We start from the raw sequence: 21,587 nt of genomic DNA, 5'->3' as shown, positions 1-21,587 counted from the left end.
GCAGATTTCTTCATTTATTATTTCTTTTGAACACAATCAGTAGTTTGAGACGAAAATCGACGAAAGTCTTAGAGACACATCTATATCATGTACATTTCACAAATATAGGGATTTGATTTAAATTGTATGCACGAATGATCTCATAAATGATTAGCAATATACATGTAGCAGCATCAATTTGAAATTAAAAATCCTTTTGGTATTTAAGAGTTTTTATGAAATTTTGCTGACTCGGAAAAAACTCTCAGTTTCTTGTTGGTTTTATGGTTAGTGTTCAAATATCGACTTCCAGTTATTTTCCCCGTTTTGTAACACGTGAGAAGTGCTTTCTATGCATTTATCACACTGCAAAGTGACAGCTACATCAACACTGACAGCTGTTTTAAAGTATTTTACGTGAATCTCACTAGGTTAGTATGCTCTGCTATTGCTTGTGAATTTGACACGTTCATTGTCGCGTACATGTACGAACAGAAGACGAAAACTTTTATAAAAATTAATGGACGTATTTAAATACATAGTTAGAATTCACGCCCTTGCTTGAACTTAATTAAAAACAGGATTTGAAAGACATGCTCCCGTGCGTGCCTTTACCATATTTTCTCATTGAAACATCAATGCTAATTGGTGAGCTCCGATGTACCAGGTAATATACGTAAACACTGTTTTTCATAAAACAGAGATGAGACAGATTTTTTTTTTAAAGAGAGAACACAAACAGTTGGATCCTTTGTCTGCTATAGTCTGTCCGAAGATATTTATGCAGCTGATTTGGCCGAATTTTACTAAAATAACACATACCTGTGAAAGAATTGCAATCAAAATCGATGAAAGGGAAAATTTCCAAGATATCTTAATTGACTTATTATCATATTTTACTTGGAAAAATTCACAGGAACAAAAACAGATTTATGGGAATTGTGTATACCTCTTCTCCCTTCGGAAATCACTCGAAATAGCTCACACAGTTTTTCAATGTTATTTTCCGGGGCTGCTGCAATACAGAATCCTGATAGACATCACATTTTTTAGGCCTAAAAAAAAAAAGTTGTGTGTTTCGGGTAACCCGACCTAACCTACAAAAATGGCCCGATCCTACCATTTTTAGATGTCTGATTTTATCCGATTGTGAATTTTATCTTATTTCCAATAAAAAATACGTTTTTAAATATGAAACAAACAAACATTCTTAGGATTCATACAAAAATAATATGATAAAATAAAAAAAAATTCCTACCTACCTAACCTAATTTTTTCATCAGTGTTACCCTAAACACACAATTTTTTTTTTTTAGGCCTTAGCCATGTATTTAAACCTGATAGGCTAAAGGAGGCGTTTCAACGGAGAAATCTTGGAAATTTTTCTTATTTTTGAATGAACATCACTGGAATGCTGAGGTATTTATAACTATCAAGTAATTAAAATAAGCAAAATGTGAATCAAGGATATCTTGTACAGAGTATAAAGAGAATAATCTAACTGTGACCAGGCTACGCTCAGGTCACAGTAAGAATTCTTCCCATATACTTGCATTGTAGCAGCCCCAAAGCAGATCTGCTTTGCATCAATTTTTAGTTTGTTAAAAATAATCTGCAGAGGAAAATGCAAAAATTCCGTTGAACATGTGTATGTAGTTTAGTCCACAAAATATTTATTAAAAGGGTCATTACAAAGCATTCACACTATTTTAACATTTGAATTTTCCATTCATTTTGCCAAAAATGGCACATGGAATGTTTCTGATTTTATCAATATGGCAAACATAAACAGCAAATTTTCAAACATGATGTTATATGGTAGTGATTTTGTAGCAAAAACAATATAAGGGTAAAATGGAACTGTTAAAGAGCAACAATAGAGGTATTTTATACTATTTATATGAAAATTTAGGCGAGATACAATGCAATATTTTTCTTTCATTTGCCACGAAGCAAGTAAAGGGAATGAATTCTATCATTAAATCAGGTCTGTAGGGCATCTGAAACAATAGAACATTCTATCTATCTGCCTGCCTACTCAAATTATCAGGCAAATTTGGGCTTAACGTCACAAGTTTAGTGTACAGTACAATTTTTACGTGATTTTCAACGGAAAAATCCAGTTATTGAAACGGTGAAAATGGTGGGACGGATGGGGGGCTGCCAAAAGGGTATCCTTATTGTACAGCTAACTCCTCCTACAGTTTATGATAGGATGTTGTTCTTTTACTGATCAATTTTACATATATCAGAGCTGTGCATATTACTAGGATTTTGATTTCTAATAGTTTATGAAGAAATGTTGGCTTTTAAACTTGGTCATTTTTGGGCAAAATATTGCATATATTGTACCCTTATTGCATGGAGAACTCCTTCTACAGTTTTCAAGATAGGAAGTTGATTTCTGATAATTTATTAAAAAAATACATATGTACCAGCTTTTGATCTTAGTAATTTTTTGACAAAATATTGCATATAGGGTACCCCTATTGTACGGATTACTCCTCCTACAGTTTTCAAGATATAATGATGTTCTTTTGCAGATCAATTGTACATATATCAAAGGATTGCATATTTCTAGGATTTTGATTTCTGATAATTTATTATGAAGAAATACCAGCTTTTAAACTTGGTCATTTTTTGGCAAAATATTGCACATATAGGGTATCCTTATTGTACGGAGAACTCCTCCTACAGTTTTCAAGATATAGGAAGTTGTTCTTTTGCAGATCAATTGTACATATATCAGAGGTGTGCATATGCTAGGAATTTGATTTCTGATAATTCATGAAAAAAAATACCAGCTTTTGAACTTGGTAATTTTTTTGGCAAAATTTTGCATATGGGTACTCCATTTCTCTGGATTCAGTAGGTAGTGTTTATCAATTCAGGGTTGACATGGATTATGAATACAGTTCACATAAAAGAAAACCTGGTTTGCTGTCACATTGACAGCTTTTCAATTGTTCATACATAAGAAAGTTTTTTCCTCACAAATATCCGAGCTGAATGAAAGTGATTCTGAGAATTTTTCTTTCTTTTTTCAATTCTTATAAAATCAATAATAATTTATGAATTGAAATTAACTTCTTTATTCAGTATCTAAAAGGCTGACTCCTTGATTAGTTATTTTTTAATCAAATGTTTGATAAGATATATATAAAACCAGTTGTATGTGCTGTCAAAGCACCTGTGTAACATAGATGACTGGCATTGTTTATTTTTTTCATCTAAATTACTGAACATTGAAATCTTGGAAAGTTTATGATAGAGTTTAGGTGTAATATACAAAATATGATAGAGTTAACTTTGTGAAACAAAATGGCGGTCTGTATAATTGAATGTATCTCTGTCATTTTAGGTTATCATGGCAACAGTTTTAGTACTAGGAGGGGGAGGCAGAGAACATGCATTGTCATGGAAACTGACGCAATCTGCAAATGTCCGACATGTTTATGTGTCCCCCGGGAATGCTGGAACAGAGAGCAGTCCCAAAACTAGCAATGTGGGTGAGTACTGCTTCTCCAAAATTTCCACCAGAAACATTCTTTTAAAAAGGTAATGGATGATTTTTATTGTTCATTATAGAACCCCTACTTGTAAAATTGTTATATTTATCAATGGAACAAAAAGTTACAAGAATGTGTTAAATGACAACAACTATTTCAAACCTGCACGTAAATAAATTCAGAACTACAATATACATTATCATTATAAAGTAGGCCTTGATGTTTGTTATTGTATTCTATAGTTCTCAATCTGAAGAAGTTTGAGGAAGTAGTGGACTTTTGTAAGAGAGAGTCTGTGGCGCTGGTAGTGGTCGGTCCAGAGGACCCTCTGGCGGCCGGCATAGCTGACCACCTTAACAGTCAAGGTAACCAATCAAAAAGTGGGAAAAGTGTATAATTTTTCATAGCTTTTTTTGTGTAAACAGGGTTGTCACTGAAGTCACAAATTTTTTGATTGCATTGTATTTTCATAAATGTATATCCTTACTTTGTCCTATCTATACTATCAATTCTTCATATTTTATGCATGCTTCTTAATGTAAGTGCAGAGAGCCTCATGATAATGATATGTCATAGAATTCAGGGAAAATTCTTTTAACTCTATTGAAGCTTAACAGCACTGAAGTGTTCAACCTTTATTCAATATTTTTGTATGAGCAACAGATTTTACTATACTTAGATTTGCTGTTCATTATAAAATAGTGTGTAATATTTCGTTAAATGTTATGATACAAACCTGAAAACTTGCAACCATCCCTGTGAGAGCTCTCTCCTTTGTTCCCTCGCAGCACAGTTAAGGCTGTCAATAAACTCCGTTCAGACAAAAAGTACGGGAAATGTGCATTATGACATCACAGTATATTACAAACCTCGAAAGTACTTATTAATCTATTTCTTAGTCAAATTAACTTATACTAATCTTTTAATTAAAAACAACAAATGCTATTACTTACAATTTTGATGTCCGTTATATCGTACACACTGAAAAATAAGCGAGATGTCGTTCTCGCTGTACTACAAAATATGACGTCATATGCTTCAAAATGACGCATTAAGTTAAATCATTGAAGGCTATCGTGCAGTTTTATAGCGAAGAAAGATAAATATCATACATTAACGGAAAAGTATAAATGAATATTTTGTTTAAAATTATTATTAGTAGAATGCTACCTATATAGTCTTATTTTCATTTTGTTAAAAGTATGCATCGTATAAAGAAGCCACCTCGGTTTTGTATAAAATATCGTATATCTAAAATCTGAGTACCTAAATAAATCACTTAATTGCAAGGGCATACACTTACCTGATCCCGACAAACTTTTACATGTGAATTTGAAATATGCTATGTAACTTAAAAACTTCTACGATCCTTGTAAAATCTTACAAATTAATTATTTTTTAATGAAATTAACCCTGTGACCTTCAAAATTATTCAACATATGCATTATAAATTACGGTTTCTACTAACAAATATTCTTATCTTAAAAAGTTCGCACCGTTTTTCAAAACTACGATGTAACATCAAGTTATTTCATAATTCAGTTGTGAATTTTGACATGATTATGCCCTTGCAATATTGAATTTTTTAAATGACCTCAAAACCACAAATACATCTGCTTGTACCATGCGACTGCCATATCACGTGACCACTATGAACATAAAATATTGTACTGTTATATATATATTTTAGAAATATATTGCATTTGAGTGACTGTTATTGATTTTAAAAAGGACATGCCAGTTTAACTAAAGTATACGTGTTTTCATCACAAAAATTTGCCCATATTTTTATTGACCGCCTTAACTGTACTGCGCTGTTATCCCTGTCTTTCTTCCACTCCTCCCTGGGCTAGGAATCCCCTGTTTTGGCCCCAGTGCTAAGGCTGCCCAGATAGAGGCTAGTAAGGAGTTCTCTAAAGAGTTCATGTCCAGACATGACATTCCTACGGCCAGATTCCGCAGCTTTCGTGACCCCAGTGAGGCGTGTCAACACATCAACAAGTAAGATATCAGGTGTAGCTGTAGTGCCAATAGCATGCTTTGGTATCTTTATGAATGTATAGTTTTCTCATGCCATCTATCCTATTTCAGAGTTATGTATATCAAGCTATCAATATATCCCTCATTTTGACTGCTTCATGATTTTGTAGGTCATAGAAGAATTGAAATTTGTTTGTCTTTAGCATCTTTGAGTATTTTGCCATCATTAAAATGCTGCTCAGATTTCCCGTACTTTTCTCTCTGCAGTGCCGACTACCCTGCCCTAGTGGTGAAGGCCAGTGGGCTGGCAGCAGGGAAGGGTGTGGTTGTGGCCCAGTCAAGGGAGGAGGCCTGCCAAGCCGCTAGGGACATGCTTAATGTGAGAGCTCTTGTCTTCAAAATAGCAGTATTTTAAAAAATCATTGTCAGAAATATTTGCTGCTTTGAATTCTATTTACTGTTTTACAAAATGCTAAGTTTTATGATGACATACCAGTATAGCCAGCACTGTAGAGAGAACTCTTCACATGGATCAAATCTGGTTGTTAAATTATTGAATTACCTGTACTATTGTGTAGAATAAGCTGTTTGGTGCCGCAGGGGAGACAATTGTAGTGGAGGAGCTCCTGACAGGTGATGAAGTGTCGGTGAGTACCCGGTATTAACTGGAAAATTGGATTATAAATTATGGAATTTATTTTGTAAATTCTCTATTTTACAGTCTTTGTAATAGTTTTATCCTTTAACTTTTGTTGTATGACATAGAGTACTATAGGTAAGTAGCCATTAACATATTTGTATTGAAAACAATTTCATGGTTGTAACCTTTCTTTCCATCTGAATAACTATGATTCATATGCAAAAAATCCATAGATTCCCTGTTTGAAATGCCTCTATTTGATATTTAATACGGTACTATACTTCACCAGTGCTTGGCTTTCTCTGATTTATTTTCGGGTATCCATGATGCTCAATGACTGAAATGTAACTGTCAGAGCTTGGATTTTTCTGATAAATGTAGTACCTCTATTTATATCTTGTTGCTACATCTAGGAGGCTCTTTGACATCAATGAATCACTTCATCCTTGATGGTCTATATCGTGTAAAACATGTAACTTTTCAGAGCTTGGCTAGTTCTGTGACAGTTATGTAATACATTGTCAATATCTAACTATCTCTAATGGTACCACCATATCCATAATGTTTTATGACATTATTGTAAAACTTTCTCAAAACTTGACATTTGTTAGCGGTTGAGTTTCTTTGATGGCACCAATGTAACCATGGTGTTTTTTTTTTTACTATATTAAATGTAATACTTGTAATACCTGGCCCCGCCGTCACCAGCTTTCCTCAAGTCAATACTCAGCCTCAAATCTGAGGTTTGACCTCAAATTTATGCACTTTTCTTTAAAGGATTTGTGTTGAGGAATGAGTTGAGGGATTTGAAAATTTTGGTGACGGTGGAGCCTGTTTGTGTTTGGTTTGCTCTATGAAGTCATTGTAATACTTTGACAGTGCCTGGCTTTCTCTGATGGAACCACTGTAGCCATGATGCCCCCAGCTCAGGACCACAAACAGCTGAACAATGGAGACAGTGGACCCAACACTGGGGGGATGGGAGCCATCTGCCCTTATCCAATGGTAGGTGAGCTTAGAACAAATTAACTGTAGGTAAGTTAATTTTCCTATTGGTATAAAGAAATTCTAAAGGTCTTCAAAAAACTTTAAATTGGTAAAACAACCATGAAAAAATAAGACAGGTTCCTATTTTTAACATGCCTGCTTGCAGTCTGCCTGGACAGTTGCATTCCTTTTATTTCTTGATGTATGATAGGTATTTAGTAGAATTGTTACAGGAGACAGTTTAAGTTATCACATTGTTTTGTTTTTACAATAGATATAAGAGACAAACTTGGAAACTGTCGGACAGGCTGTGTGGATATCACATTGTTTTGTTTTAATGGTAGAAATCAGACACAGACTTGTTTTGTTTTAATTGTAGAAATCAGACACAGACTTGGAGACAGACTGTTCTAGATATATCACATTGTTTTGTTGTTACCATAGATATCAGACACCGACTTGGAGACAGTCAGACAGGCTGTTCTAGATATCACATTGTTTTGTTGTTACCATAGATATCAGACACCGACTTGGAGACAGTCAGACAGGCTGTTCTAGATATCACATTGTTTTGTTGTTACCATAGATATCAGACACCGACTTGGAGACAGTCAGACAGGCTGTTCTAGATATCACATTGTTTTGTTGTTACCATAGATATCAGAAACAGACTTGGATACAGTCAGACAGGCAGTGCTACAGAGAGCTGTGGATGGGATGAAGAAGGAGGGATTCCCTTTTGTGGGTAAAGAATAAATATCCAATAGATATAAGAACTGGGCATGAATACAAGTCATGTAATGTTAAATTTCCGAGGTTCATGAACACTGCATGAAGCATAGAAGTGTTAATGTAGATAATGATGATGGTATCTTTCTTTGTTTAACAGTTTTGGTTGATAGTTTGGATAAATAAGTTCTGATTTTTCTGATGGTCTTTGTTTTGTAACAAATGATACCAAGATGTCAATCTCCATGTTCAAGCGTATCAGAGTCCTATGGATGATGTTCATATTTTAGGAGCAGTTATCCTCCATTGACCAGAGATTATTGACAGTCTTTTGTGTGATTGTAGGTGTGCTGTATGCTGGGATCATGCTCACAAGTTCTGGACCCAAAGTCCTGGAGTTTAATTGCCGGTTTGGTGACCCAGAAACTCAGGTAGGGATGTCAAACTCCATTACTGGTTTATGAAGAGCATAGAGCTAACGTTGGCGAACACCTCACATGTCAGACAGATTAAATGCTGTGTTCAGTACTATGTGCACGAGTGTATGATTCAATAGATTGTCCATTTTAGCATTAATTCAGTCAAAAGTCATGTTTGCATTTCAGTAAACTGGTACTAACACAGGGTTGTCTCTAAGACCCGGGGGGCGGGGAATTCCCCCGCCTAAAGTGATTTATTTACTCGGCTACTTTTGCATTCCAAACACAATCTAGCTATAAGCTAGACCCCCAGACCCCCTTCTACTTTTTTATTTCTCCCTTCTACATCAATTTTTAGAGACAACCCTGTAACATATTGTTAACTTGTAACACTTGAAATAAGTCCCAAATAGTTTTGGATGCGAAAATGAAGTTTCTGATGATCCCATAAATATGTGCATACCTATCATTAGGTCTAACCAGATGGTTTTTTGTAGTTTGATTTGTGTACCGGGGTATTTTCTTATTTCAAGTGTTATCTTTATACTGTTCTTAAGTTTGCTTTTTCAGTCTATTTTGCCACTACTGGAGTCGGACCTGTATGAGATTTGCCTTGCCTGTGTGGAGGGAACTCTCCATCAGCATCTCCCTCAGTTCACGCGTGACCTGTACACATCAGGGGTGGTCCTGGCCAGTGGGGGTTACCCCGGGGGGTACAAGAAAGGGTTACCCATCAGTGGTATACAAATGTTTCATAGATTTTATGTCATTGTATGGTTATTTCATTTGTCGATAAAAAAAAATTACAGAGAAATTTAGAAATATTACTGGGCTTGCCTTCTGATTTTCAAAATAATAAACTTTAAGTTATTCTTTTAAGAATAACTTAATTTAAATACTGTTATATATATGAACTGTTTATAAGAAGAAAAGGCATGAAAGGAAATCCATAAAGATTCGAATGTTTACGTTATGTGATTTTGTTGATTGTTGCAGGTATAGATGGGGTGGAGAAGATGGGCCCTCGAGTTCTAGTGTTTCATGCAGGGACTACTAAGCAGGAACAAAGCATTGTCACTAGTGGGGGGCGTGTCCTTGCTGTCGTAGCAATGAACTCTGACCTCCAGTCAGCATGCACAGATGCTCAGCGGTGGGCAGGTTTCATTCAGTTTGACGGCGCCTATCACAGATCTGACATAGGATTCAGGGTCCTGGAGAGGTAAGGACCATCAACTCAGTGCTGTGAATGTAGTGGGATAGTACGTAAAGGATAAAGAAGATGCTTTCTATCCAAAGTTTAATGTCCAGCATGTTAGACATTGGTTTAAAGAAGTAATATGGTAGAATGGGGGAATATCAGTGCATGTGCTTGTTGAAACTTTATGTCAGTATCAATGCAGTTCTGTACAGTAAAACACAGTTAAAGCAAACATGCTTATAATGAACTGACGCTTACAGTGTAGGGATTTTCATTCCCAGTGACTTTATTTCATGTTCATTTCATCACTGGCACGTCGTTATTAGCATGTTTTATTGTACATTTTGTATGTTTTAGGAAGCCTCTATCTAGAATGACATATCTTTCTTACCGAGATGCTGGTGTTGATATAGAAGCTGGGAACAGCTTGGTCAAGGCAATCCAGCCATTGGCTAAAGACACTCAGAGATCAGGATGTGACGCTAGTCTAGGTGGCTTCGGTGCTTTGTTTGACATCAAGGCTGCTGGATTTAGGGACCCTATACTGGTGTCAGGAACAGATGGAGTAGGGACCAAACTCAAGGTATAGGAGGTCATACTATATCAACTTTGTTTGTGCGTACATATACTTTAGTTAATAATCAAATATCACTTGGTGAGTAATAAGTACTGGGTAGCATAAATTTAGTTTGCTTTTGTAAACTGTACTTACCCAAATGCCTCAGAAATTCAAATTGTTCTTTTTCAGAAGAAAATCAAAATTATGCACACACATTTTAAGTAAAATTGATCAGAGCAACACCATATTTTTTTTTTTATCATAGATTGCCCAGGATATGGGAAAACATTCCACAATTGGTATAGATCTGGTGGCAATGTGTGTGAATGACATTTTATCGCACGGTGCAGAGCCGCTGTTCTTTCTGGACTACTTTGCCACAGGTCGCCTGAATGTGGACGTAGCTAAAGAAGTCATCAGAGGGATCACCACTGGGTGTAAACAGGCCAACTGTGCCCTAGTGGGTGAGGCTCATACCAGACATTTATGTTACATATATTGTTTTGGAACATGTAAATGTAATACACAAATATTGTACAGTACATGTATATGCATCGTCTCAAGGCTCGGGTTTTGTGTCCATTCTATTTCCACAAACTGTGGAAATAGAATGGACACAAAACCTTGGCTTGAGACGATGATGTATATGCCTTTAAGAAGTTCCATGTACATTTACATAGTAAATCATCTCTTGCCAGGTGGAGAAACTGCCGAGATGCCTGGGATGTACCAAGGAGAGGACTATGATTTGGCAGGATTTGCAGTAGGAGCAGTTGAAAGAGGCCAACTACTTCCCAGAATGCAACAGATTCAAGAGGGAGATAACCTGATTGGGCTGCCCTCTAGTGGTCTACATAGTAATGGGTTCAGTTTGGTGCGTAAAGTAATGGAAAGAATTGGGCTTGGCTATGACGCTCCTTCCCCCTTCAACAATGGAAAGACTCTTGGTATGTCGAAGATCTAGACATTTTAAGGTTTATGATATATTTATAACAGTTCTGGTTGTCAAACTTGTTTTTCTATTTACGAAATTTTGTTACTCCATGACAAACAAAATTTGATCAAATTTTTATTGTAAAAGTTAATGAATCTTTTCTTGAATTACAGGAGAAGAGTTTCTGATGCCAACAAGAATTTATGTGAAGGAGGTATTGCCTTTGATGCATCAGGGTCATGTGAAAGCTTTTTGTCACATCACAGGGGGAGGTTTGATGGAGAATCTTCCACGTGTTTTGCCAGGAAACCTGAAGGCTCAGATTGATGCCGGGTTGTGGTCCGTACCTCCAGTGTTTGGCTGGCTGGCTCATAAAGTGAGAATAATTCAAGCACTTACATTTCCTAATCTTTTCTCATTTTAAATTGTACTATGCTAAGTACCTGAAGCTACATTTTACTTTATCAAGAGAAAAAAAAGGGTTTTTTTTATTTTGGAAAGAATGATATTTAATGGTTTTATCTGTAATATCAGGGAAACATCCAGGCCTCTGAGATGAGTCTCACATTCAACTGTGGAATTGGAGGTGTTCTGGTTGTAGACAAATCCGTGACAGAAACCGTTCTCCAACAACTAGTGACCTCGGGACTAACAGCCTACGTCATTGGGAGACTCTGTGAAAAACAAGGTAATGTTATGGAAACATGCACATGAAGTCAGCTTTTGTAAAGATCTAGTTGTCAACAACAAAAGAATGAAAATAATTATGAAAATTATTGTACTTAGAAGTAGACTAAACAACTGTATATGCAGAAGTAACCAAATCATGTTTGTCTTCTGTAGGTGAAAGGAGGGTAGTGATTGAGAATCTACAGCTCGCCTTGACAAATTCCTGGAAAGCCCCAAGTATTTCCCGCAAAAGAAGAGTTGGAGTGCTCATCTCAGGATCAGGTATGTTGGAGGAAAGTTCATCGTTGGTTTTGCATAGTGTAAATTCCTTATATTACGCGAGTACTTAATTCCGCTATCCTACTGTTTTATATCAAATCGCGAGAATATAAAATCGTGAACACAGTACATTTATCCATATTTCTTATATTTCCCAACTCTCAGATGATAATGGTGAGATTTTAAAATCTGCGAGGCGTGCTTCTCGCGATTTTATGCGGATATTAGTTCCTTGCGTTTAATTAGGAATTTATTGTATAACTTTTCTCATATACTTTCCTTTGAATTTAAAATACATGTACCCAGGTACTAGTAATTAGATAAAATGTTTGAGTATTTCGTTTAATCTCTATTCTCAGGAACCAACCTTCAGGCTTTGATTGACAGTACTAATGGAGTAAACAACAACTGCTCCTCGGAGATTGTCCTAGTGATCTCAAACAAGGCTGGGGTACAGGGCATTGAGCGCGCTCAGAAAGCAGGAATTCAAACTCAAGTTAGACATTGTTAACTTATTTTTGGGAGTTGATTTTTAATCAACTCTCCTATGCAGTCACGCGGACAAACCGAACATGAAACAGTGTTTGGACCTCAGCACAAATCATTGCTCCTGACAAGACTTAGTTCTTGAAAATAATTGATGAATTCGATGTAATGTATGCTAAAGCATTTTTTTTAAACGAAAATTATTTACAAATACCTTAAAAATAGTCAGATTTTAAATGGTACGAACAATTTAAATATTTTTTGTAGTCGTGTGTATTCCTACGCCAGAGTTCAATATAGTCTCGTTCAACTCGACGCTCGGCTGTCTCCGTAAACCCTTGTCGGAGATTTACGGTGTCAGCCGAGCGTTTGGTTGAACGAGACTAGAGTTCAATATAAAATAATTGCTTGGATCCATACAATTTTCGAGAAATATTTCTACCACTGATACATAGTTTGATTGAATTAATTTTATCTTTAAATATTACTTAACATGATTATATTCATATGGAAGTTTCTCGACATTCTAGTCGAAAAAGTTCAAAAATTCATATTATAAAAATATGCGTAATTCAAATTAGAAACTACGTATATGTGTACTTGTCATGCCAAATAACATATCATTGATTTTAAAATAAATAAACATCGACAAAATCAACTCCCGTCAGTTCTTCAGTACTTTGATTTTGATAAGTGTTTTTTAAAAGGTTTTGTCATATTTTATAGTATTCAGTTATCTGCTAGATAGATTGTGGTGCAGAAATTATGCTGTTTCTTGTTAAACCTTTCTCTATCACTGCTTGATCTTTGACCTTTTCCTGTCACCTGATTAATATTTTGTCCGACCTTTCACTACCTCTTTACTTTTTCCTGTTGCTGATTTTTCCACTGTTTCCATTCCTCTATTTTGATTGGATGATTCATTGTTAGGTTATACACCACAAAGAGTTTGGGAGTAGGGAGGAGTTTGACATGGAGGTGGACAGATGTCTGAGGAAGGCCGGGGTGGAGATTGTCTGTCTGGCAGGCTTCATGAGGATTCTGTCTGGTAAGAGTATTAGTGGTCAATAAATGATTGTCCATGCATAGATATAATACATGTACTAATATGTTAACTAAGTAGATGTGGTTAGAACAAGAGCTACATGTATTTAAATAAAATAATGTTAAGTTGATTTCTTATTTTGTTTCTGTACAGGAGAGTTTGTAAGGAAGTGGAGAGGACACATGTTAAACATTCACCCCTCCCTGCTGCCCGCCTTTAAGGGGCACAACGCCCATGAACAAGTCATCGCAGCAAGAGTTCGAATCTCTGGTTGCACTGTCCACTTTGTAGAGGTAAGTTAGTGGAAAATAATCCTGTACAATCTATTTTGGTGTCCATGTCCATGTACATGTAAAGGCACCAAAAAAGGAGTTTATCAAAATAAAATTTAAATTTTTCCAAGAATTCAAGAACAAAAATATGGCAAAAAAATTTCAGAATTTTTTTTATTCTTTAATGGCCAATAAAAATCAAAGGAATATTGTATTAACCCCCTGTAATGGGTTCTTGATCTGGTCTCTAGGAGGAAGTGGATGCAGGCGCCATAGTTGTACAGGAGTCGGTACCTGTGTATCCCAGGGATACCGTCGCCTCATTGGCTGAGAGGGTGAAGACGGTAGAGCATAAAGCCTTTCCGCTCGCGCTGGAGCTAGTGGCTAGTGGGCAGGCCACTCTGAAAGATGGGGTCATAGAGTGGAGTCAGTGAGAGACGGAGGCCAAAGACAACAAGAGAAAGAGACTGTTTCATCACACATATACTCAGTGCTTCATGTATTTGTCCTGCATCGAATCAGTCATGATAATAACAGATATCTTTTTAAATTGATTTAAAGAAATTCAGAAGATGCTTACAAGTTTCTAGTATTTTTAAAATTATTCAGACTGCTTTAAATATACATGTACATGTATGCATAATTTCTCTCACTTGTTTATTAAGGAGATGTTGTTTTTGAACAAAAAATTTTGTATTCATTGTTGTTAAACCACTTCTGATTTGTTTTGTTACAATTTTCATTCATCTAGTATTAATGTTTTGACTTCTTATACAATGTATGAATGCTTGTCATTATCTATGAATGTTTAGGATTTTTCTAAACAATGCACCTTAACCTTAGGCTTTGAATAGGACAGTGACCTTAAATCTGGATTGTGAAAATAACCATAGATCTGGGTTGTGACAATGTCATTAGGACTGGGTTGTGACAATGACCTTAGATCTGGGTTATGACCATGACCTTAGATCTGGGTTGTGACAATGACCTTACATCTGGGTTGTGAAAATGTTCTTAGATCTGGGTTGTGACCATGACCTTAGATCTGGGTTGTGACAATGACCTTACATCTGGGTTGTGACAATGACCTTGGATCTGGGTTGTGACAATGACCTTACATCTGGGTTGTGACAATGTCCTTAGATCTGGGTTATGACCATGACCTTACCTTAGATCTATGTTGTGACAATGACCTTAGAGTGAGTTGTAACCATGATTTAAGCCTATATCTATTTGTAATGTGTGTATTAAAAATATATTTAGACATAATACTCAGAAACTTTTAAGTTAAACTTTGAGTTGATATTTGTATTACTAAAGAAACACCTTTGTTGAGTGAGTTTGGAACTGCCATAATTCTGCTGCGAGTAATTGTGTTTAGTTAAATGTATTGTTGTTAATTGTAACATGGATATAAACATATTTACAACAACCAGTGCTTACAATACTTTAAAGTGCCATATTTTACCTTCATTGATATGTACAAAAAGATTTATTTTTTTATTTTGCTTACAATGTTAAAATGCTTGTTGATTTAAAAAAGTGAGTGGGAAAACTCTGCAATTTGTCTTCACGTAAATGTGTTTAGTTAAATGGTAGGCAGTTATAAGTAACTTTGATATAACCTATTTACAAGAATTAGTGCTTATTAAACACAAAGTGCCATATTTCAATACATTCATTGATGAACAATGTGTACAAAGAGATTTATTTTTCCTATCAGCGCATCTTGTTATACATTTGTATTACTTATTGATTAAAAAGATGTGTAGTTATATTGTTTTCTTTTCCTTCATTCTCTAAGTGATAATATCAAGTCAAATTAATCAAGAGGAGATAAGAATGGGCCTACTGAGGCTGAAATCTTATGGGTATTTTATGTATGTGTAAAGTATAGGATGGGAGAAAGGAGAGTTTAACAAACTACAGGTACTACCTTTTAGGATTGAATTCTCAAAATAATATCAACAAGAATGTACCAATACACTGTATGCAGCAAGCTGTGTAATAAGTTGGGGTTGAAATGATGGGTCATGAGAAGCTTGATACACGATAATGTATTGAAATGGCAAATTTCCACTTTTGAATTTCTGTTTTAAAAAAAAAAGAGGTACATGAACCACGGCAAGACTAGCAATAAATTGTGAAGAAAACTACCAATGAGAAATAACATTTTTATATCACATCATAAAACAATTCCAATAGCAGTTTGATTTTAAATAACATCTCCTTTATTTGAATTAATTGCACTGTCTACATGTTTTAAATTATTGATTGCATATACATATACAATCCTTTGTAATTTTTTGCTGAGCATTAACATGCATCCGATTTTCTGGATAGATTCATCATGGCACTTATGAACACATCACTCTCTGACACATGCTACACACACACACAGTCATTAATTGCATCATTTCCATCTGTGTACCCTGAAATCAGCTGATCTTGGTAGCCTTAACAGTTTTATCTGTTGGTGTATAGTCTGGAGAGAACCACAATGTAAGCAGCATAAACGCATGACACAGGTGTAACAGGGAACTACTTATCACAGTGGAAGGATACGTATTCCAACACAGCTCAATCACACCCAATACCAACAGCCTGAAATACAACAGATGTGAGTCCTTTATATTGTAGATGTATACAAAGATTTGGAATAACAGTGTGGTTTAATACCAGACCACATGTCTCATAAACACGATAACATCTTTGTATTTGTATTAAGTTAAACTACTGTTATAACAGTACTTTTTTATCACATGTATTATAAACGTAAACAATTACTTTATTTTAAATAACATTGTAATGTATAAGTAAAAAAAATCAATAAAATTTTATATTATATGGTAGAATCATTAAAATTTGTGGGGGCCAATTTTCGTGGATTGCTTAGAATTTACAGAATCATGGGGATGTCATTGTGTATTCTCTTACACCTACAAAAGAAAATGTGACTAAAACCCTAATTCATCAATTCGTTGAAGATGTTAATTCATTGATTAGAGGTACCCATGAATTCCACGTAAATTGAGCCACCACGAAATCTAATGATTCAACAGTAGATTTTGAAGTATTTGATATCAAAGCAGAAATGATATACAGTAGCAAGCTTACTTGACAATTTGGGGCTGGGTTGTAGACCAGAGTAAATAGTGCAGGGTATGGAAATACCAGACGTAGAACTGGTAATGTAGTGAGCGACTGAAGCTCATCCCGATCAGATTGGCTGTGAACAGGGGCAGTAATATCTGTTACATTGTCAAGGAATTCTTCTGTGAGCTAGTCTCGCTCATAGCAGCACCATCTTGAAGGTTTAACTGTGAGCACTGGTTACTACTAAGGTTGTACATTCAAATCTAGTAGTGTTCATCTCTCACTTACTATTGAAACGATTATGATACAAAGTAACTTATACTTGGTACATATCATTTGATACATAATGTTATGGTATGTAATTTTATTTTCACTGCAGTAGTAATGATTCAAGTAAAAGAAAACCACTGAAGTTGAATTTATAAAGTTAGACAACAGCAGAATTTATTAGCGATTTTTTTGTTACTGGTAAAAAGGATATGATTTGGTGATAATGCTGTACTAGACTCCCTCATCCAAAGTCCGAATTTGATGTCTGGATACAATCTAAAATAAGAAGTCAAAAAGTCATCTTGACGATTCTTTTTTCATATAAAGAAAAAGGGCATCAAACATATTGTGATAGTGATGGATGAAGACGAGTGAACAGACAAAATTTTACATTACCTACCTTCTCCATTTAAACATGAAAAACAAGATGAGGACAGCAACATGAGAAAAAAGCAGAGCTGTCTGGAAATATTTATTCAGGAAAATATCCTCAGGAATCAACCTCCAATTAACAGTCCAAACATAGAAAAACTGGCGTCCAAAGTTAAACGACCTCACTATGTACCCCAGGGGGTTCTCAAGTAAGAAAGGGATGGCCAAGGCAATCTGGAATATAAGTTTGTACATTTTATGAATTACTGTTATTTTGAACCTTTGATTTGAAATTCAGATGCAGAAATTTGGATGTATGCAGTAAGGTAATACATGTATAACTGTGTACTATTAATTCATCTTTTTATATTAAACAATTTTGAATGATAAATACAGTACATGTAATGACAAAATTTTGAGGGATTATGCACCTAATAAGAATATTTGACTTTATCATTCATATTCACATAGTGCAAACAATGAAATGTCCACATCAAGATTCGATGTTGTACCTGAGGAGCTGCACATATGGTAAGATGCCAGATGGTCTTGAGCGTCCCCAGCCTGACCATCAGTAACATGAGTAGAGCCGGACTGAACAGGAGGAGGTTCATCTTAATCGACACACCCAGACTGAAGTAGGTAAGATAAGCTTGTTCCATTGTTGCAGTTTGATAATGTTTGTATATTTGTACATACTTCCATATTGAACATGTTTTACACATGCATATTTATATACATTTCATGATTTGCATTATTGAACAACATGTACTATGATCCTTCATATATATTAAAATGCCTAGTTCAAGTAAAAGTAGATAAATTTTGAAAAGATAATACTAAGATTTTAGAATATATGTACTTAGATAATATTATCTATTGCATCCAGGTCCATCCTTTGAGAATAAATACTTGAAAATCAAGCAAATACGTGTATGCCTTGATTTTAATTCACAGGTCAAATAACTTAAATTCAGAGAGAGTTAAAATTATATTAACCACAAATAAAGTGTAAACTGTCATTAGATATTCTAATGTTAGTTATATCTACCTGTATATCAGACATCCTAACCCCCATCGATCTCTGAGGAAACAGTCAACAGCCAGGTACATGAAGAACATGGCCACTGGATCATTGAACAGCCTCAGTACATAGATGGAGTGGATCCGATAGGAGGCACAGCACATAAAGATAAACGCATAAGGGGGCACCTGTCAATGTAAGAATCACTGAAAGACATGCATTTTTAGAGAAAATAAGATATTTTTGATAGAGAAAACCAAAATTTAATTCAGGACACTTCATGTACTTATTTCTATACAAACATAATGATATACATATCATTTATGAAATCAAAATCAGTGTTCTGGTATATCTGTCTATTTCTGTGATGAGATCTGTAGCAATAAAATTTAAGGAATTGAAATTGATGGTTTTTCTGAATTTTATTACAATTTAGAAAGAATAGTGTTGTTTTCCTACCCTCTTTGTTTTCCTGTAAATGTCAAACAGTACGATTAGTGACAGCATGTACAGCCCAGCAAACAAATACTGTCCCAGACGAATGTTATGTCCATAACTAGTAATGTAGTACAGGACTAGGTAGACGTACACAAAACCTGCCGGATATCTGTGACACAAAAAAACAAAAACAAGTTATAGCCTTCAATATTAAAACAATTATATCTTGGGGAGCAAGCTGCAATTAAACCTATAATAATTTATAATGTACAACATCTGCAGCTATCTTTTTGAATGTTGAACTTGAAGTCATTTAAGATTATGACATCATTTTTAAATCAGCTCAAGTACCTAATTTACATGTACTTACCCATGCTGAGTAAAACATACAGACAAGATATTTTAGTCGAGATGAAGTATTGTCAATACTAATGTATCATGATACACCTTCTGTGTTTTTAAAACTGTCCATTTTTTTTTTTGGTTTCAAAAAGGATTCAGATTTGCTAGCTAATATGTGTACAGTTAAAGCTGTTATTCAAATGATCTATATCATAAATACCAGGGTTGTTTAATTCTGTGTTAAAAATACTGATTCTTCATATATTTTAACCCAATGATATCTCAAACTTTTGGTCAGTTTGGTTTGATTGCACTAAATCTAAAATATCAAATCATATAAATTATCTCCCTTACACCAACGGCCCAGTGTCTCCCTTCAGCTGTGTGTAATCATATGTCCCATTCACTACCCCCTCCACCTCCTGCATGTAGGCTGTCCAGTCTATCTCAGTGTCTGAAACAAATCTCAAAGTTAATGTTGTGTAATAGATATGATGTAAACTTAACAAATTAAAGGAAAAATGTAAGATATTTTACATGTAATTTGTTTGTCTACAATAATGAAAGATACTGCTGAGCTGAGATTATTGAAAAAATATACACCAGACAAAAGAACAGAGACCAAAAAAAATTTATGGATTGTATATGTCATAGTGAAAAATTTGTTGGTTGTCATATTTCCCCAACTTGAATAGTTCGATAAAAAAAATCTGTAGAGACATTGTGATAAAGTAATATTCTGCAGGTTATACGCCTAAACGTTTTCAGACAACTGGATGATATATTATATAGGCCTATTAAATTCTTTAAAAGTGTCCTTATGAAGATTGGTATTGTTTGTGCTACTCATGTTTGACTGTGTTGGTTCTAACGGTAGCACCATAAACTTAATACCTGTCTTTTTATCTTTAAAACTCATACAAAAACTATTTCAAGATACAAAACAACACGTTACGAAATGGAGGTATCGGGTGCGTTCGCCCTATCTACATGTTCGCCTTAGTCCGTTCGCTCTACGTCCGTTCGCTCTAATTACCGTTCGCCCAAATTCTCGTTCGCCTTAAACCTCGTTCGCTCCTTGTTTATAAATAAAGCATATTATAAGTTATTTTATTAACTTTTAACTTAAAACTTGTTAACTTTTATTAATTATTCGTATATTCTATGTTTTTCTTTCATCAAAAAAAGACGTAAATGGTATAATTGTTAGATTTTATTGCCGTAAATTGTCGATAACCGTCTTCTTGTTTTTATAATGATTCGCTTGGTGTTTTTTTAAACAATTAAAGAATTTGAGACTTTAATTGGGTCATTCAGAAGCTCAGCAGATGATTATCACCTATTCTATCTTTGAAGAATTTACATAACACAATCCTTTGATCTCTAAATGAGATATATACGGAGATGGAACATGAAACTGTATCAAACTACTGTCAACCATGGTATTTAATTATGTGTGTCATGTAGTGATTATAATTGTTGTTTTTGTGTGCTAGTTATATCTGTATTCTGTTGTGCTTGTTGTATTCATTCAAACTATTGAATAAATTATAAATCCATATGCATTTTGTTTATATCTATTCTATAATGGGAAATAATACTTAGTGGATTTATTATTCATTCAAACTTCATAATTATGATATGGTTATATTATGAGGTAAAATTGAAAAAAAATTACAAAATAAACAGAAAATACAAACAGAGGAACATAAAATATAGTAACATTAAAAAAATAAAATAATTCAATTAACAAGTTTTCGTAACAATATAATGTCACCGTCAGTTAAATGATGATTATTATGTAGAAGTTGAAAGGGTGGTATTGTTTTCATTAATTATATATCTATCTTTCAAAATGTTTAAATTCCAGAATACACAGAAATATATAAAAAAATTAATCCTATATAAAATTTAGGGCGAACGGACCCAGTGCGAACGGCGTCAAGGGCGAACGGACGTAGGGCGAACGAAAACTAGGGCGAACGGCGTCAAGGGCGAACGCGTTTTAGGGCGATCGAACAGCCATTCCGAAATGGACAGCAGGAACAGCTGTGACTGGTGGACTGTATAATTCATAACAACAATCAGCAGTACTTACATTTGATTTTCTTGATTACTAAAATATTAACAACCAGCTCAGCAATAAGAAGCACAAACATAGAAAAAATTGCCAACTGGGGATCAAACACCAGTCGATACAAATTTTTTCTTGATACAAAATTTCTCATATTTTTCCACATGGAGGCTGCCATCTTTTATACATTAAATAAGTTATTCTGACAATTTTTCGTGAAGATAAATTCCCAGAAAAATAATTCACAATTGAAAGAAAAAGTAGAATAAAATAACAATTAGGCCTA

General features: G+C 34.7%; 2 protein-coding genes across 2 annotated transcripts; one reads left to right on the top strand and one right to left on the bottom strand.

Annotated features, from left to right (window-relative positions):
• The first annotated feature begins 255 nt into the window (after window positions 1-255).
• Window positions 256-15,462, top strand: LOC105346659 (trifunctional purine biosynthetic protein adenosine-3). The gene is made up of 21 exons (XM_011455337.4): window positions 256-410; window positions 3,341-3,488; window positions 3,731-3,853; window positions 5,342-5,489; window positions 5,736-5,847; window positions 6,047-6,115; window positions 6,988-7,113; window positions 7,753-7,840; window positions 8,170-8,255; window positions 8,814-8,982; window positions 9,240-9,462; window positions 9,799-10,024; window positions 10,266-10,464; window positions 10,699-10,947; window positions 11,108-11,310; window positions 11,469-11,622; window positions 11,778-11,885; window positions 12,242-12,378; window positions 13,299-13,416; window positions 13,567-13,706; window positions 13,937-15,462. The coding sequence occupies exons 2-21, from the start codon at window positions 3,347-3,349 to the stop codon at window positions 14,117-14,119; spliced, it is 3,003 nt and encodes a 1,000-aa protein (XP_011453639.3). The 5' UTR covers window positions 256-410; window positions 3,341-3,346; the 3' UTR covers window positions 14,120-15,462.
• Window positions 15,463-15,894: 432 nt separating this feature from the next.
• LOC105346658 (dol-P-Man:Man(5)GlcNAc(2)-PP-Dol alpha-1,3-mannosyltransferase) lies at window positions 15,895-21,517 on the bottom strand. The gene is made up of 9 exons (XM_066080446.1): window positions 21,326-21,517; window positions 19,582-19,681; window positions 18,907-19,054; window positions 18,475-18,635; window positions 17,936-18,056; window positions 17,452-17,657; window positions 17,264-17,327; window positions 16,803-16,939; window positions 15,895-16,289 (listed from the first exon to the last, which is right to left on the bottom strand). Exons 1-9 carry the CDS (start codon window positions 21,477-21,479, stop codon window positions 16,124-16,126), a joined length of 1,257 nt encoding a protein of 418 aa, XP_065936518.1. The 5' UTR covers window positions 21,480-21,517; the 3' UTR covers window positions 15,895-16,123.
• Window positions 21,518-21,587: the final 70 nt, after the last annotated feature.

Source organism: Magallana gigas, chromosome 3 (genome assembly GCF_963853765.1).
Source record: "Magallana gigas chromosome 3, xbMagGiga1.1, whole genome shotgun sequence".
Taxonomy (NCBI): Eukaryota; Metazoa; Mollusca; class Bivalvia; order Ostreida; family Ostreidae; genus Magallana; species Magallana gigas.
Note: the sequence above shows the minus strand (reverse complement) of the source record. Positions and strands in the feature narration are given on the sequence as shown.